Below are 16,967 nucleotides of genomic sequence, written 5' to 3' on the forward strand. Positions count from 1 at the left end.
AGATGCAACTTAGGCTCATCTCCCATTCCTCCCCACAAGAAATCTCTTTGGACTTTCTCAAGCCTTTTAACTACACTCATGGGAATCGGAAACAAAGACAAAAAGTAAGTCGGTAGATTAGACAACGTACTCTTGATGAGAGTTAAACGACCTCCTTTAGAGAGGTACATCCTCTTCCAACTTGCCATTTGACGCTCCATCTTCTCAATCACAACATTCCACATAACCGTATCCTTATATGGCACCCTAAGAGGGAGACCCAAATACTTCATAGGCAAATCGACAGCACTACACCCAAGGATATTAGCTAATGCCCCAATGTTCTCCTCCTCTCCAATAGCCACAATTTTAGACTTTCCAAGATTAACTCTCAAACCCGAAACAGCTTCAAAACATAAAAGAATGAGACACACATACCGGATTTGCTCGAGAGAAGCTTCACAAAAAATCAAGGTATCATCAGCAAATAAAGAGTGAGAGACTTCCAACTCCGAGACAACCCTATCTCCCACCGAGAAACTTGTCAAAAGTCCTTGGTCAACGGTAGCATTCACCATCTTACTCAAGGCCTCCATAACAAGCACAAAAAGTAACGGAGAGAGGGGATCCCCTTGCTGAATTCCCCTTGAACTCCTCAAGAACCCTTCCGGAGAGCCATTCACTAGAATGGAAAATCTTACCAACGTAATACACCACTCTATCCAAGCCTTCCACCTCTCCCCAAAACCACACCTATGCAGGAAGTACAAAATAAAGTCCCAATTTACATGGTCGTATGCCTTTTCCAGGTTCAACTTACAAATAACACCTGGCATCCCTTGCTTCATGCGACTATCCACACATTCGTTTGCAATAAGAACTGAATCTAGGATTTGTCGGCCCCCTATGAAAGCATTTTGAGAGTAGGAAATAAACTTACCCAAAATAGTTCTCAACCTAAAGGTGAGAACCTTAGAAACAATTTTGTACACCCCTCCCACCAAGCTTATGGGCCGAAAGTCCTTCATCTGCACCGCATCCGCCTTTTTCGATATCAAGGAAATGAAAGTTGCATTCAAGCTCTTCACCAACTGCCGTCTACGATGGAACTCATAAAAAACCGCCATAACGTCTTGTTTAACAACACCCCAACAAGCTTGAAAAAAAGCCATGGAGAAACCATCTGGACCCGGTGCCTTATCACCATCCATACCTTTTATCACCTCCCAAACCTCCTGTTCCTCAAACTCTCTTTCCAACCACCTACAATCCTCCTCATCAATAGACAAAAAAGGCTGGTTGTCCATTCTAGGCTGCCATGAACTTTGCTGCGAGTATAAGTTTTGATAATACTGCACCATGTGATCTTTAACCTCAACTGGATCATCGGATAAGACGCCATTAATACGAAGCACTTCCACACAATTGTACCTGCGATGAGAATTCGCCATCTTGTGAAAGAAACAAGTATTTCGGTTCCCCTCCTTGAACCACAAAGTTCTCGATTTCTGGCGCCAGTGAATCTCTTCACACAACAAGGTGTTCTCCAAAACTTTCAACATATCCGCCTTTCGAATATTCTCCTCCTGATCTAACCCTCTCGACACTGCCAATTCATCCTGCTCTTGAATACCTCCCATCAACTCCTCCTTTTTCCTCCCAATATCGCCAAACACCTCCTCATTCAATTTTTTCAAATCCATTTTGAGGGATTTCAATTTATTAGCTAACACAAAGCTAGGTAGACCCTCGAAAGAATAAGATCCCCACCAAGAGCTAACCTTGTCAACAACACCTTCGGCTTTGAGCCACATGTACTCAAATTTAAAATACTTTTTACCTCCGCAATGAACCCCACAGTCCAGAGAAATAGGGCAATGATCGGAGAACATGCGTTGAAGTCTTCTTTGTGACACTGCTGGGAAATGATCTTCCCAATCCGAGGAAAGCAAGAACCGGTCTATTCTAGACCAGGTCTCATTTTCTTGATTATTGGACCAAGTAAATTGTCCCCCCATCATCGGAATGTCCACTAAATTGTTCTTCGAAATGAAGTCCGAAAAGTCCATCATGCCTGCAGAGTAATAAGAAGCACTAGAGTGCTCACTAGGGAATCGGACAATATTAAAATCCCCACCCAAACACCAAGGAACCTCCCACACATTCATCAAACCAGCCAACTCTTCCAAAAGGACCCTCCTCTCCACATCCTCATTCGGACCATAAACCCCCCCAAACGCCCAAACCCAGTTGTCCTCCACATTTTGAAAAGAGCATGCCAGGGTGAACTGCCCCACACACTCCTCCTTACTCTCCACCACCCTCCTATCCCACATCATTAACATCCCCCCCGACAAACCATTAGACCCTTTATACTTCCACCCCACATGTTGACCACCCCAAAGACTGTGAACCACCTCCCAGGAAATAGTCTCCATCTTAGTCTCAATCAAACAAACTATATCTGCTTTCCACTCCTTCAAAAGACCCCTAATATGCAACCTTTTTTTGAGGGCATTCAACCCTCTCACGTTCCATGCTACGATATTAAGCTTCATGATCCACCAATTTGACCCTTCCCACGACCCCTACCTTGCATAGAGATCATCTGGCCCCTGTCAACAAGAATAGCACTACTTGACTCCTTAAAACCTGTGGGGTCAGGACCATTGGCAGAAAAGTCCCCCAGATCAGAGTCATACTTCTTCCTGGAAGCTTCAATAGAATTGAACAAGGCTGCCAACTCCTCCTTCTTCCCCTCATCAGAAACACCAATTTTTGGGCAAAAATTGAGGCAGCTTTCAACTACCCATTTGGGAGAACACTTTTCTGATCCTAATTCCTCCAATCCGATTGATGCTGAGATACTGTCCTCCTCCCTACGTGACCCAGTCCCAATTCCAATTTCTTTCTGTCCACTATGAACCGACTGAAACAGATTCATAGCCTCCCCCCGACAGATGCTTGTCATCATCCCAGAGTTCCGGCTAGATGAAAAGGCCACCGGAAACTGATCTGAGGCAGAGCCCGTGTCCTCACCTGCATCGCCTATCTCCACAGTGCACTCCGGCGAACCCACACCAACATCTCCAGTCTCCATACGGCGCTCCGGCACACTCTGTGTTCTCCGGCGAAAATAAGTGTCTCTGGCACCTTCTGGATAGTTCCCGGCCACGACCCTCGAATTCCCTTCGCCTGCCCAAGAGCCGAAGAAGAGGCTTCTAGCGAGCCCATCATTGCGGCTTTCCACCTCTGCGACCCACGTTTCCTCCTCCTATAGGTCACCATCGCTTTTTCTTTTCTGGTGGGTTGTGCCTCTCTTGCCGGATTTAGAGAATCCTTGCCACCAGTGCCGACAACTGCCTTGGAAGCTTCTTCAGCCGCTGACCCAACCCCCCTGTCCTTTGATGAGACCTTTGTGACCACCGGCGATGGAATTGCCGACCTATCCAAGTCAGAATGCAAGCCATACGTGATCGTCTCCTTCTCCTTCGTCGAGGCCACCTTTTCGGAGCAAGCTGCTTCTAAAGGACCATCATGCCCTGGGTTATTAAAACCCAGACCTGAGCCCAACGCTCCTTTAGGTTTAAAAACCGATACCCTCTTCACCCTCAACCATTTTTTGGGCTTTATAACTTTCCTTTTCAGCCCAGACCCCTTTATCCCCTTCGAAGCAGGCTTCCTCTGACCCGCTGGGTTTTTGTCTCCCTGCCCAAGCCCAAGCGCACTGCCCTCCACAGTCTTGAGCGCCATGTCAATCTGCGACAACCCCACGTCCCAGTCTCATTGCAGACGCTTCAATAGCTCCCTGACTTTGAGGAGCTCGAGACTTACCTTGGAGTAGGTCTGCCCAGCAGCATGGTGCCCCTTCCCCCCCTGTCCCGTCATGCAATTAGAAGCAGTCATCGAGTCTTGCGACATCGCCGGCGTTTGTGAGTTACTCGCCGAAGCTCCAAATGAACACCCCATCCGACCACCATCCTTCGAGCCTTGTCTTCCAAACTCTGCAGATGCTTGGACATACCTCGCCGGACATAAAATCCTTGTCAGAATCACCGAGAGCCCTCTCCGAAGAAAGGGTCTTCGTTGAAACCAAAGCTTCCCTGCCAAATTCATGGGTTTTCTATCCCATATGACCAGAAGCAGTTTTCGGCCACCTCTGCACCTTTTCAAACTGTTCCTGACCGGAATTACAGCCCTCCTTAGTTTGCTTCGACGATAGTCTCACTGCCTTCGCGTAACTCTTGCGTCCCTTGACCTCCTTATCACTCTTTTCTTCCCTGAACACGCCATGCTCACTGACCACTTGAGGTTCACGTAGAGAAGAGTTTGCCACTCGCATCTCCTCACTGAAACGATCCCACCCTATCCCACGCCTACCTTTTGGAATGATGATCGAGCCACACCTTCTTCCATCAAATTCCTCCACCGTCAGAAAGCAGCCATGCCTATTAGCACACTTCTGAGCTATTATTCTAGGATACCCAACTCTAGACTCATCCCAAAAGACTTCTGAGTTATCCATTGCTACCAAATCCTCCACAATTTGCACCAACCAAGCTAGCTCATCTTTCTTCAAGAAAATAGACCTTTTAAGTCTTTTGATCCTCTAAAAAATCCTCACCCCTGATGCCCCTACCTTAATCAGCACCTCAAACTCCTTGGATTGCATCGACCACCTCCTCGAGCCAGCCATGGTACAGCCTAAACTGACCCCAGACCACTCTCACGCGCCACCCATGCGCCGACACCAGGCGGGAATGGATGAGAGAGAAGAGAGAAAACTAAAGAAAGGAGTACACATGTTACAAACATAAGCTCCTACTTTTACAACATTGGGCAGTTATGTAGATGAATGTTAATCAGTTTTACAACTGCTGCATCAAATGGCATCCTAACGCAACAAAAAGCGTCCAACACCATATGGTACACATGTTATTGCCACTAATACATAGGAGATCATCACCAACATTTCAATTAAATCTAGAGCAGTAAACAGAGTCGTTCGCATATAGGTTCGAGCTTGGCTCAAATAAGCTTGGCTCAGGCTCAGTTCATTTCATAATGAGAGAGTTCGAATACTACACTAGGTTTGATTATTAAATGAGCTGAGTTTGTGAAAGCTCGGCTTGGCTTGAACCCTTACTCAAGTAACAAACATCAATTCTTCTTCAAACCCGGGTGACCGGGTTGTTTACCCAACAAACCATTCAAACCCAAAGCTGAAACCAGGCCTTTAACCAATAAGCTCTGCCCACCCTTATCTTAAGAGTCTCCAAAACAATAGGCCTATGAATCACCACTTTCTCAATCGGGTGGGCTTTAGCTTTCAGGATAGGGCAATCGTGGTGGGCCTTAGTACCTGGCCCAACACCAACTAAACCCTCTAATACACTCGACAGAGCCTAGTTCACCTCCTTTTTAATTCTTTCTAGTTGGCTTCTCCAGGGACGAACCTTCACACAATTAGACACCACGTCAAGCCACTTTTCTTCCTCATTACCCTCTACAACACGAAACGTGAAACTAGCCGAGCCTTGATCCTTAAGCTTTTGACCCAATGCAGTAGCTGTAGAGAACCCATCCTGACCCATCGGCCTTGAGGGGGCACATCCAACCATCTCCTCCATCGTTAATGGGTTGCATTCTGCCAGCAGCCTCGTTGTACCCACCACCTCTGCAAAAGATTTCCCGCCATGCTGGGTTGTGCCCCTCCTACCACCTCCATCACCGAACTGCTCTCCACGAATACATGCTAGTCCTTTGCCTGTGGAGGCTGATGAGAAGCCACCAGGAGCACGGCGAAGCTTGTACCGAGCAAGGACTCTAAGAATGCAGCGCCTTGCCAAGCTGAGCGGCGACTATCCTCCATCCCCACCATTCTCTCCCCGCCAGGACTATAATGATCCCTCTATGGCCACCCACTGCATACTCCACCACCTCCAAAAACCTATTGAAATTGTTAGAACCTCTTTGGGCAATGAAAGCCTTGTTCCCCTCCCTTGAAGATTGAATGAACTCTAATTTTGGCCAACGGACCAATGTGTCCGACAACTTCTTTAGCCAAGCAATGCTGAGTTTTCCCAAAAGCACAAATTGGGAAAACCCACCTCTCACTCAACCAACCGCAGAATAGACCCCCTTTCATCCACCGAAAGCTCAAAAGCTTTGGCCTCTATATATAACCAACTCCTATAGCCCATCTATGACTAGCTCCAGAAGGAAAAGATGTTAACACGCGTCTATACGTGGCTACAAGAAGGAGAAGAGAAGGTCCTCCTTGACACTGAGCTAAGAAGCTCTCTCACTCTTTCACCTCTTCTCTCTTTCACTGAGAATTTTCATTTCAGAGGCTTGAGCAGAACATTGCTTGGCGTTGTCACTTTTTTTTTTTTTTTTTTGACAAGTTTGGCGTTGTCACTTCTTATTCTCCATAGTTTGGAAGTTGTACACATGGAAACAGCGGAGAAGATAGGAGATAGATAAGAGAAAAAGATTCTAAACACAAGTCAAAATGGTTTTTTTTTTTTTTGCTATAACGTTTAAGCGTGTTCAGAAAGAAAGAAGAACATCACCTGTTCTCGTCGAAGATAGTCCAGCTTAGTCTTGTATAAATTAACATACTTCCGACAATAATTTCTGCATTCAGGAAAAAAGGAAGAAGTGTTTTTAAGATTTTTAACAATAAAAATTTAAGTTTATACAACTAAAATGTAAGCAGAATTTATAATGTTTTTAGTAAGTTAGTGGTTATCTATAAGTCAGGGAAACTATAAAAGAAGAAGAGGGTGAATGCATACTACATAAGAAGTATACTAAAGAAACCTACCTTACCCAAACCATCAAGACTCCAAACACATCCAGAATCTTCTTATTCTTCTGACTACTTTCCTTATTTATTTATTTATTTTTTATCAATTTCAGTTAAGTAAATAAAATCAATTCTGAAAGAAAGGGCATTACCCATGTATACAGGTTGTTTACAAGAGAAAGGCCCAAAGATCAACATTCAAGATTACAAATATTTAGAAACTTCTAACAAAAACACTAATTGTTAGAATTTCCCTTACAATCCAAAAACTACTTGCAAAAATTGGATTGGCAAAAGAAGCACCAAGTCATCAATTGTTTCTTTCTCTCCAAGGCACCACATGAGACACCATATTTCACTACACCATGTAATCACCATTGCCTACCAAAGCCTTATTGGACAATTGAAGCTTAAATGCATTTAAACACCATAAGATGATGTTTAAATGCATTCAGCGCACCACTCCACAAAAAATCCCTCCCAAGTATTCACGTTAATTGTAATGTATTAAAAATTTACAAAAATCAATCAAAACGTTTGTTTGTTGACAATTCCATGTCTAGAAAGACATTACATCTCAACAGAATAAATACTTACAGTCGCTGCCCAAAGTATCTCCACGAAGTTTTCTTTAATTTCTTACGAATATCTGATAAGACAGATTCTTGAGCATAGTGCCACCACAATATCTGCCAACCCTGGAGTTTTATTGATAAAGGACTACACCAGGGACGATAGCGTCCATACCTACATAATTTAGACATATCAAATATCTCCCTTTTTAAACGTCAGATGTTACTAATGCTCGCAAGTTGCAACTGAGAATGTGTCATCCAAAAATGGCTACCAAAACTGAAATTACAAAATAAAACTCTTCAAGCATTCAGAAAATGCAGCTAGCTGAAATGTAACACAGGTTATCTATATAAGCATAAGTGTAATTGTGTGCACATATACAAGGGAAAAAAAAATAAAAATGGGGGGGGGGGGGGGGGGGGGGGGTTGTGGTAGAGGAAACGCTTGATGATGCAAGCTATGCTTAATCAACTCCACATGCATCAAACTCCCATTTCATTGCCTCCCATACCAAAAGAGCAAACAAAGAAGCAAAAACACCCTCTCTAAGTTATTGCAAGCAGCAAAGAATCACCCTTGCCTGCCATTGGTTATCAATTATTTAAGGTTATTGTTTCACAGGTTCCAAACGCAGAAACTGCAACAGGGGCTCCAATCGCCACATAGTGACTTCCAACTCAGAATTCTGCCATATTCTCAATGATTAGAAACCATTTTGTTAGATGGCCAGTTTTCCCAAATGCTTAAACCAATAGGAAAGGACACAAATTTCTTACAAATTGGTTTGTAGGAAACTCCTACAAATGAGCCTCTAAAAGTGACGTGTCTCTTAGTATGTGAGAAACACATTTTTTTTTAATAGCATGCGAGAAGTACATATTTTTTTAATAGTATATGCTTCTCACGTGCTTTTTTATTAGTTTAAAGGATACATGTCACTTTTAGACGCTGGTTTCTAAAAGTTTCATACAAACCAGTTTGTAGGAAATTTATGTCTGATAGAAAATGATGAATTTAAGCACTGAAATAATCTTCTAATATCTCCCATCTCCCTCACATGTAAATTAGATAACACAGAATATTTGATTGAAAGGGGAGATAAATTATGGAATCAGAGTTTAAATTCAGGACCACTATTTTGATACCATGTCAAATCACTAATTGTTCCAAAAGCTTAAGTTGGTAGAAAATGGTGAACCAATTATTTAATTTATTTGATAAGTAATTGTGAGTTTTTATTAAAAGTATAAGGCACCCATATGTACACAAGAAGTATACAACAGAACTCACCTAACTAAAACGAGCAAGAAAAACCCCAAAACACCCCCAAAACCAAACAGAAACCAACCAAAGAAAACCCCACAAACACCACCCTAAACCAAACAAAAACCAACCAAAGAAAACCCCACAAACACCACCCTAAACCAAACAAAAACCAACCAAAGAAAACCCCACAAACACCACCCTAAACCAAACAAAAACCAACCAAAGAAAACCCAAATTATTTAATCTATATTTTAACATTGGTCAAAATAAATTTCATCTCACTTTGATGTAAAATTTTTCTTTTTAGTAATTAACTTATTGGTGAATATAAGAATAGAAATGAATACATATAAAGAGGTATTTATTAGCATACATATCCAAGTAGAGGATCCATATTAAAATTTTCAATGATATTATAAGAAAATAAATAAATAAAAAACTGATTAGAAAATAATATATGCAAATTAATGAACTTACTTCTCTCGCAATCGACATGTGCCTAAATAATCCCATAAAACCAAAATTTGCTTCAATTGAACCTCATTCAAGGAAATGACCTATAGATATAACAAACTGTATTACAATGAAATATGGCATGCCAATAACAAACTATTATAAACTTTTTCTAACCAAGAAAATGGCTCCAGAACAATAAACTAACCAAGCCAGTTAGCTCAGCAGTGATAGAATACTGTGCAGCATTGTAATCAAGCTTTCCTGATCTGTTAACCTATACAAGAAAACAAAATTAAGAAAATAAATACCAAACGACAAAGAGATCCAAATGTACAAAATGGCTACTTTATGATGATCCGGCCTTGGCTTTTGTTTTCTTAAGTACTAAAAATTTAACTAAAACCTCTCAAAAGGGCACAGCCCATATCCACAGGACATACACCAAAAGGAACCACACCAAAAAAAATGATAATTGCATATAAGATTAAGCTAAGGACATCAATGAAATATAAGAGAGAATCTGAGAATCCAAACAAGGTATGGACTTCGAACAGGGCATTTAGAAAACCCAATTTAAGCTCTTTGTGACGTCAATGTACCGAGAAATGCTTGTTATTCCTCTCCAACCAGATGCACCACATTAAACAAGAAGGAATTACTACCAAGGTAACTAGGCTATTTCCTTTTGACGATTTCTACCCAAGAAGCCAACAAATCAACCATAGATTCGGACCTCACCCAAGGCACAATGAAGAAAGACCAAGGACCAAAGATTCCATGCAAAAGAAGATGGTGATTTTAATCACTTAACTATTTTAACACTCCGCTCACATGTAGGTCTAAACTCTCCCCCGATAAGCAAGTGCAATATGTGAAGTTTTCAACTTTAAATGACAGGTAGAGTCGGGGTTTAAACTCTAGATCATCTTCTATGCGCGTGGCTGCATTACCACTTATCCTAAAAAACCTATATTCATGGAAAAACAAAATTGAATTTAATCAGTTCATTATTGTTTTAACAAGACACATAACACCAAGTTAGAATACAATGATTAGTGCCATGGTTTCACGAGTTATCAACTGTTAAGTTGCGAGCTAGAGCCATGGTCCAAAGTGGTTCTAGCAGGCCACTTCCTTTCCCATTGGAAAGAATGCTGAGTCCAATCACCCAACTTAAAATCTTTTAAAATCAGTCTCATCTTTTCCTCCTTGAAACCACCCATTTGTGCACAATACATAAGTGTTTTATGTCGGGGAACCTTTCCAAAGCAGGCCCCTTCGGATCCACCCATTCAGAGTAAACCCTGGTCCCGTGCACCGCACCCTCAGAAGTTTTCCTACACGAAACTGGTTAAATCGCTGGCTTTTCATCAAGGGGTGTGGCCCCAAAGGATTGTTCGTACCTATGAGGTGTTGAACCTTGGACCTTGAAGGGATGATACCTCAAGACCAAAGTCTCCACCACTTGGGCCAATACATAAGTTGTGAGTGAACTTTAACGGAATTGCCATCCCAATCTTGAATAGAGCTATCAAATCTCAAATTCCAAGTGCAAACCCCCTCTTATCCAAACCACATAATTAAGAGAAGAGGCAAATTCTTCATACATGAAGAGTATACAAGAAAGCAAACCGTCCTAAAGGCGTCTAAAATCTAGAATGCTAACAAGATCTACAAGATTCACATAGGAGAAATTAGGAAGATAGACTACAGCCCAATCTATGAGATCTAAATAAAAAGGACTATAAACATAGCACATTCAATTCGTAGTTTTGAAAGAGGCACCAATTTCTCTCTCTCCAAATGCCTCACACTAAAAGCGTAGGAATAACTTTCTAGATAGATTGTTGTGAGTATCTCCGTCCTTAAGTCTTCCTTTGTAACGTGCAACAAGGCTTTCAACCCAACCAACTCTCCCTTATGTGCCACCTGAAAATTAAAGAGAACGATTTTTTAAGTAAATTGAATGCTCCTATAGTTTGATTCACTGCAAGTTTGAGGGAATCCACTTTTTTCATTCTTTTTTTGGTACGATGCATTGCTCATGCATGGCACTCCTTGCTCGCGGATCGAAAACAAAGCAGGTTGAATTATTTGCTACATTGTTGGAAGCCCATTGGTGCCAAGCAAGGTGTGGCAATAAATGAAACCTCGAATGATCGGGAACTAAGGATATTGTTAGTCATAGTCGACAAAATATCAAGTTGAGAACCTAGTGCCAAAGATCACAAGCGTACTCATAGTGGATGAGAAGGTGATTTACGATCTCCTCATTCTTTATGCATACGCAACACCAATTTACAAGAGTAAAACTTTGCAACCTTCTAAGATTATCAATCGTAAAGATTCTACCCAAAGTTGTTGTCCAAGTAAAGGCAACACGAGGAGGGGCCTTGACCCTCCCAACGCTTTTCCAGGGGAATAAACAAAAAGAAACTGTAATTTTAAGCTGGGGTCTACAAAATTCTATCCAGCATCCCCGAATGGGTTTTCGAGGAGATAAATAGGTTGAGGAAAGCAACGAGCAATTCTAGCTCCAATCTTGGACTGCCATGATGAAATTCCAGTGAGTTTAAGTACCAAATGAGTCCAAGTGATCCCACACGAAAGCCTTTTTGTCACGAGTTATAGAATAAAATTCTAGGAATGGAGTTTTAAGAGCCAATTCTCCGCACCGAACATTGTGCCAAAACAAATGTGGAACCCATCCCCAACCTTGAAGGAGACATAGTTGGAGAAATTTCCTCAACCATTCCTAATACTCCTCTAAAGGCTAACTCCATAGGGCCCCTTATAATTTCCTTTGAACACTATCAACCCTTCCTTTGGATTCCATACTTCTCAACAATCATCTGCCTTCAAAGAGAATTTGCCTTTTCTGCAAATCTCCAAAGCCTTTACCAAGTAAAGCTTTGTTGAACAGCATGAGGTCTTTACCTCCTATCCCCCCTCTAGGGATTGAGGAGCATCTCGACTTCACCTTCAATCTTCTGGCTATACCAGCTCGAATGGAAAATGGGACAAGCAGTACCTAGGTAAACAAGACAATGTACTCTTAGATAATGCACTCTAGATAAAGGTTAGACAACCACCACGAGACAAGTAGATCTTCTTTCAACTAGCCAATCTTCTTTCCAATTTCTCAACTACACCATCCCAAATAGCTTTTGACTTAAAAGAGAGACCTAGTGGAAGTCCCAAATATTTCAAGGGCAATGAAGATATATATACTTACGAATATGAGCCAACTCTTCCTTATGTGGTACCTCCCCCATTGCGACCAATTCCAATTTTTGAAGATTGACCTTCAAGCAAAAATAGCCTCAAAGGATTAAAGGCTATGTTCCAGCCCGAACAGGATTAAAGGAGCTCAAGGATGGTGAGAGGGGCACGTTGGTGGATCATGAAGCTTAATATCGTAGCATGGAATGTGAGAGGGTTGAATGCCCTCAAAAAAAGGTTGCGTATTAGGGGTTTATTGAAAGAGTGGAAAGTAGATGTAGTATGTTTGATTGAGACGAAGATGGAGGATATTTCCCGAGAGGTGGTTCATAGTCTTTGGGGAGGCCAACATGTAGGATGGAAGTTTAAAGGGTCGAATGGTTTGTCGGGGGGGATGTTATTGATGTGGGATAGGAGGGTGGTGGAGTGTAAGGAGGAGTATGTGGGGCATTTCTCCTTGGCTTGCTCTTTTCAAAATGTGGAGGATAATTGGGAGTGGGCTTTTGGGGGGGTTTATGGTCCGAATGAGGATGGGGAGAGAAGGGCTCTTTGGGAAGAGTTGGCTGGTTTGATGAATGTGTGGGAGGTTCCTTGGTGCTTTGGAGGGGATTTTAATATCGTTCGGTTCCCTAGTGAGCGCTCCAGTGTTTCTTACTATTCCACTGGCATGATGGATTTCTCGGATTTCATCTCAGAGAACAATTTGGTGGACATGCCCTTGATGGGGGGTCAATTTACGTGGTCTAATAATCAAGAAATTGAGAGCTGGTCTAGAATTGACCGTTTCTTGATTTCCTCGGATTGGGAAGATCATTACCCTGCAGTGTCACAAAGAAGACTTCAGCGCTTGATATCCGATCACTTCCCTTTATTATTGGATTGTGGGGCCCCTTGTGGAGGTAATAAGAGCTTTAAATTTCAAAATATGTGGCTTAAAGCTGAAGGCTTTGTTGATAAGGTTAGCTCTTGGTGGGGAACTTATTCATTTGAGGGTTTACCTAGTTTTGTGCTTGCAAAAAAATTGAAATCTCTCAAATTGGATTTGAAAAAGTGGAATGAGGAGGAGTTTGGGGACATTGGGAGAAAGAAAAAGGAGCTATTGGGAGGTATTCAAGAGTTGGATGAATTGGCAGAGGAAAGAGGGTTAGCACAGGAGGAAAAGGTCCGAAAGGTGGATATGGTGAGAGAATTGGAGAACACCTTGCTTTGTGAAGAAATCCATTGGCGTCAAAAATCAAGAACTTTGTGGCTCAAGGAGGGGGACCGCAATACTCGTTTCTTTCACAAGATGGCAAACTCTCACCGCAGGTACAATCGTGTGGAAGAGTTGCGTATTAATGGTGTTCTTTCCGATGATCCAGCTGAGGTAAAAGCTCACATTGTGAGTTATTATCAAAGCTTATACACGGAACAAAGCACGTGGCGACCTAGAATGGACAACCAGCCTTTTTTGTCCATAGATGAGGAGGATAATAGGTGGTTGGAAAGAGATTTTGAGGAAAAGGAAGTTTGGGAGGTGGTTAAAGGCATGGATGGTGATAAGGCTCCGGGTCCAGATGGTTTCTCCATGGCTTTTTTTCAAGCCTGCTGGGGTGTTGTCAAACATGATGTCATGGCGGTTTTTGCCGAGTTCCATCGTAGACGGCAATTGGTGAGGAGCTTGAATGCAACTTTTATTTCCTTGATTCCAAAAAAGGCAGATGCGGTGGAGATGAAGGATTTTCGGCCTATTAGTTTGGTGGGAGGGGTGTACAAAATTGTTTCTAAGGTTCTTGCTATCAGGATGAGAACTGTGTTGGGTAAGATCATATCATACTCTCAAAATGCTTTTATTGGGGGCCGACAAATCCTAGATTCTGTCCTTATTGCAAATGAAAGTGTGGATAGTCGCATGAAGTCAGGGGTGCCCGGTGTTCTTTGCAAATTAGATTTGGAGAAGGCCTACGATCATGTGAATTGGGACTTTGTGTTGTATTTGCTGCGTAGGTGTGGGTTTGGTGAGAGGTGGAGGGCGTGGATGGAGTGGTGTATTACTTCGGTAAGATTTTCCATTCTTGTGAATGGTTCTCCGGAAGGCTTCTTTAATAGCTCAAGGGGAATTCGGCAAGGGGATCCCCTTTCTCCGTTACTTTTTGTGCTGGTTATGGAGGCCTTGAGTAAGATGGTGAATGTGTCGGTTGACCAAGGCTTTTTGACTGGGTTCTCGGCGGGAAATAGGGGGTTATCGGAGTTAGTGGTTTCTCACTCTTTATTTGCTGATGACACATTGATTTTCTGTGAAGATTCTATCGAGCAAATCCGGTATGTGCGTCTCATTCTTCTATGTTTTGAAGCTGTGTCGGGCTTGAGAGTGAATCTTGGTAAATCTAAAATTGTGGCTATTGGTGAGGTGGAGAACATAGGGGTTTTAGCTAATATTCTTGGGTGTAGTGTTGCCGACTTGCCGATGAAGTATCTAGGTCTCCCTCTTGGGGCGGGGCATAAGGATAAGGTTATGTGGAATGATGTGATCGAAAAAATGGAGCGTCAGATGGCAGGTTGGAAGAGAATGTATCTCTCTAAAGGAGGCCGTTTAACTCTCATTAAGAGTACGCTCTCTAATCTTCCGACTTACTTTTTGTCTCTGTTTCCAATTCCGATAAGTGTAGCTAAAAGACTTGAGAAAGTACAAAGAGACTTCCTATGGGGAGGGATGGGAGAAGAGCATAAGCTACATCTTGTAAATTGGGATCAAGTCTGTCGTCCCCTTCGGTATGGTGGGCTTGGCATTCGTAAGTTGCATCTTTTTAATCAAGCGCTTCTGGGTAAATGGCTTTGGAGATATGCTAATGAGAGTGAGGCTCTATGGTATAAGGTTATCAAAGCTAAATATGAAGATCAGGAGGGTGGTTGGTGCACAAAGGAGGTTTTGGGTTCCCATGGTGTGGGCTTATGGAAGCACATTAGGCAAGGTTGGAATTTTTTTGCCAAAGGTATTCATTATGAGGTGGGGGTGGGTTCAAAAGTTCGTTTTTGGCATGATATCTGGTGTGGGGACTCCTCTTTGAAGCATGCTTTCCCGTCTTTGTACAGCATAGCCAGACATAAAGAAGCTTGGGTGAAGGATAACTTTATTTGGAGGAATGGGGTTGTCGAATGGAATGTCATTTTTGTGAGGTCGGTTCAGGATTGGGAGATGGATTTGATTTCCTCCTTTCTTGACCGGTTGTATTCGTACAAGATATCCTTAGGTTCTATGGATTGTATTCGATGGTCTTCGTCTAAGAAAGGCAATTTCGAGGTTAAGTCCCTCTTCAAGGCCTTGTCCAAATGTGATCATGAATTGTTTCCTTGGAAGAGCATTTGGCGGACAAAGGTGCCATTGCGAGTGGCTTTTTTCGGGTGGACCGCGGCCTTAGGCAAAATTTTGACTCACGACACCCTGCGGAAGAGGAACATAGTGGTAGTGGAATGGTGTTGTATGTGCAAGAAGAATGGAGAGTCAGTTGATCATCTTCTTCTCCATTGCGAGATTGCAAGTGTTCTTTGGCATACTATTTTTGATCGGTTTGGGCTGTTTTGGGTCATGCCTTGCAAGGTGAGGGGCTTGTTCGATTGTTGGTGGTCGGGAGGAAGTTCTCGAAGCGCGGTAGTGTGGAAGATGATCCCTTTGTGTCTTATGTGGTGTATTTGGAATGAAAGGAATGCTAGATGCTTTGAAAACTCCACTAGGAATATAGAGGATTTGACTCATTTTTTCCTCTTTACCTTGTATTCCTGGACGGCCGCTTGGCTAGCTCCTATAGGAATTAGCTTCTCTGATTTTCTTGTTCATTTTTCTCCCTCTTAGGCGCTCTCGTGTATACTTCCCGTGTATATGGGTTGCGCCCCTCTGCGCTCTTTTATATCATATTTACTTATCAAAAAAAAAAAAAAGCAAAAATAGCCTCAAAACGCAAGAGAATGTGTCGTAGATTATGTATTTGATCTAGATCTACATCACACATTATTAGCGTGTCATCTGGAAAAAGGTGAGATACTTCCAAGAGCAGCATTATGGTGGTATACCCAGGATCCGGATAAATAATCCCCAGACATAGCTCTGGATAACATCCAACTAAGGACCTCCATGAGAATCACAAAGAGTTGAACCAAGAGAGGGTCTCCTTGACGGAGGCCCCAAGAGCTACCAAAGAAACCCTGTGGACTACCATTAATCAAAATGGAGAAACGGGCCATGGTGATACAAGCAGACAGTCATTTCTTCCATGTAGCACCAAAGCCAAGTCGCCCCAAAAGATAGAAGAGGAACTCCTAGTTGACATGATCGTAGAATTTGTCCAAATCTTGCTAGCAAATGACACCATTTATGAACAACAAGAGCCTTAACGCTACTTTTATTGCACTTATCTCTAAAAAATTGGGTAGCTGGAAGTAAGGAGTTTCAAAACTATTAGCCTACTAGGGAGTGTCTACAAAATTTTGGCTAAAGTTCATGCTATCATTTTTTTGATAGATAATCAAAGAGCTTTATAAAAAAGCGTAAGGCACCCCTAAGTATACCGGAAGTATACACAAGGACACCAAGATAAAAAAAAAAAAAAAAAAAGGCCCAAAACCGACAAAGCAACCCAAAACAGACAAAACCCAAGACCCACAAAACAAACCCAACACCACA

At 42.3% G+C, this 16,967-nt stretch overlaps 1 protein-coding gene across 2 annotated transcripts in view; it reads right to left on the reverse strand.

Annotated features, from left to right (window-relative positions):
* LOC132163636 (vacuolar protein sorting-associated protein, putative (DUF1162)) overlaps positions 1-16,967 on the reverse strand; it is a 92,812-nt gene that overhangs the window by 49,965 nt on the left and 25,880 nt on the right. For both annotated transcript variants that reach the window (XM_059574003.2, XM_059574002.2), the window contains exons 9-12: positions 9,294-9,362; positions 9,110-9,189; positions 7,388-7,537; positions 6,555-6,618 (exon numbers count right to left, since the gene is read on the reverse strand). In XM_059574003.2, coding sequence (XP_059429986.1) covers positions 6,555-6,618; positions 7,388-7,537; positions 9,110-9,189; positions 9,294-9,362 — 363 coding nt within the window. The remainder of the gene's footprint in view (positions 1-6,554; positions 6,619-7,387; positions 7,538-9,109; positions 9,190-9,293; positions 9,363-16,967) is intronic.

The sequence above is a fragment of the Corylus avellana genome, chromosome 8 (genome assembly GCF_965113065.1).
Source record: "Corylus avellana chromosome 8, dhCorAvel1.hap1.2, whole genome shotgun sequence".
Classification (NCBI taxonomy): Eukaryota; Viridiplantae; Streptophyta; class Magnoliopsida; order Fagales; family Betulaceae; genus Corylus; species Corylus avellana.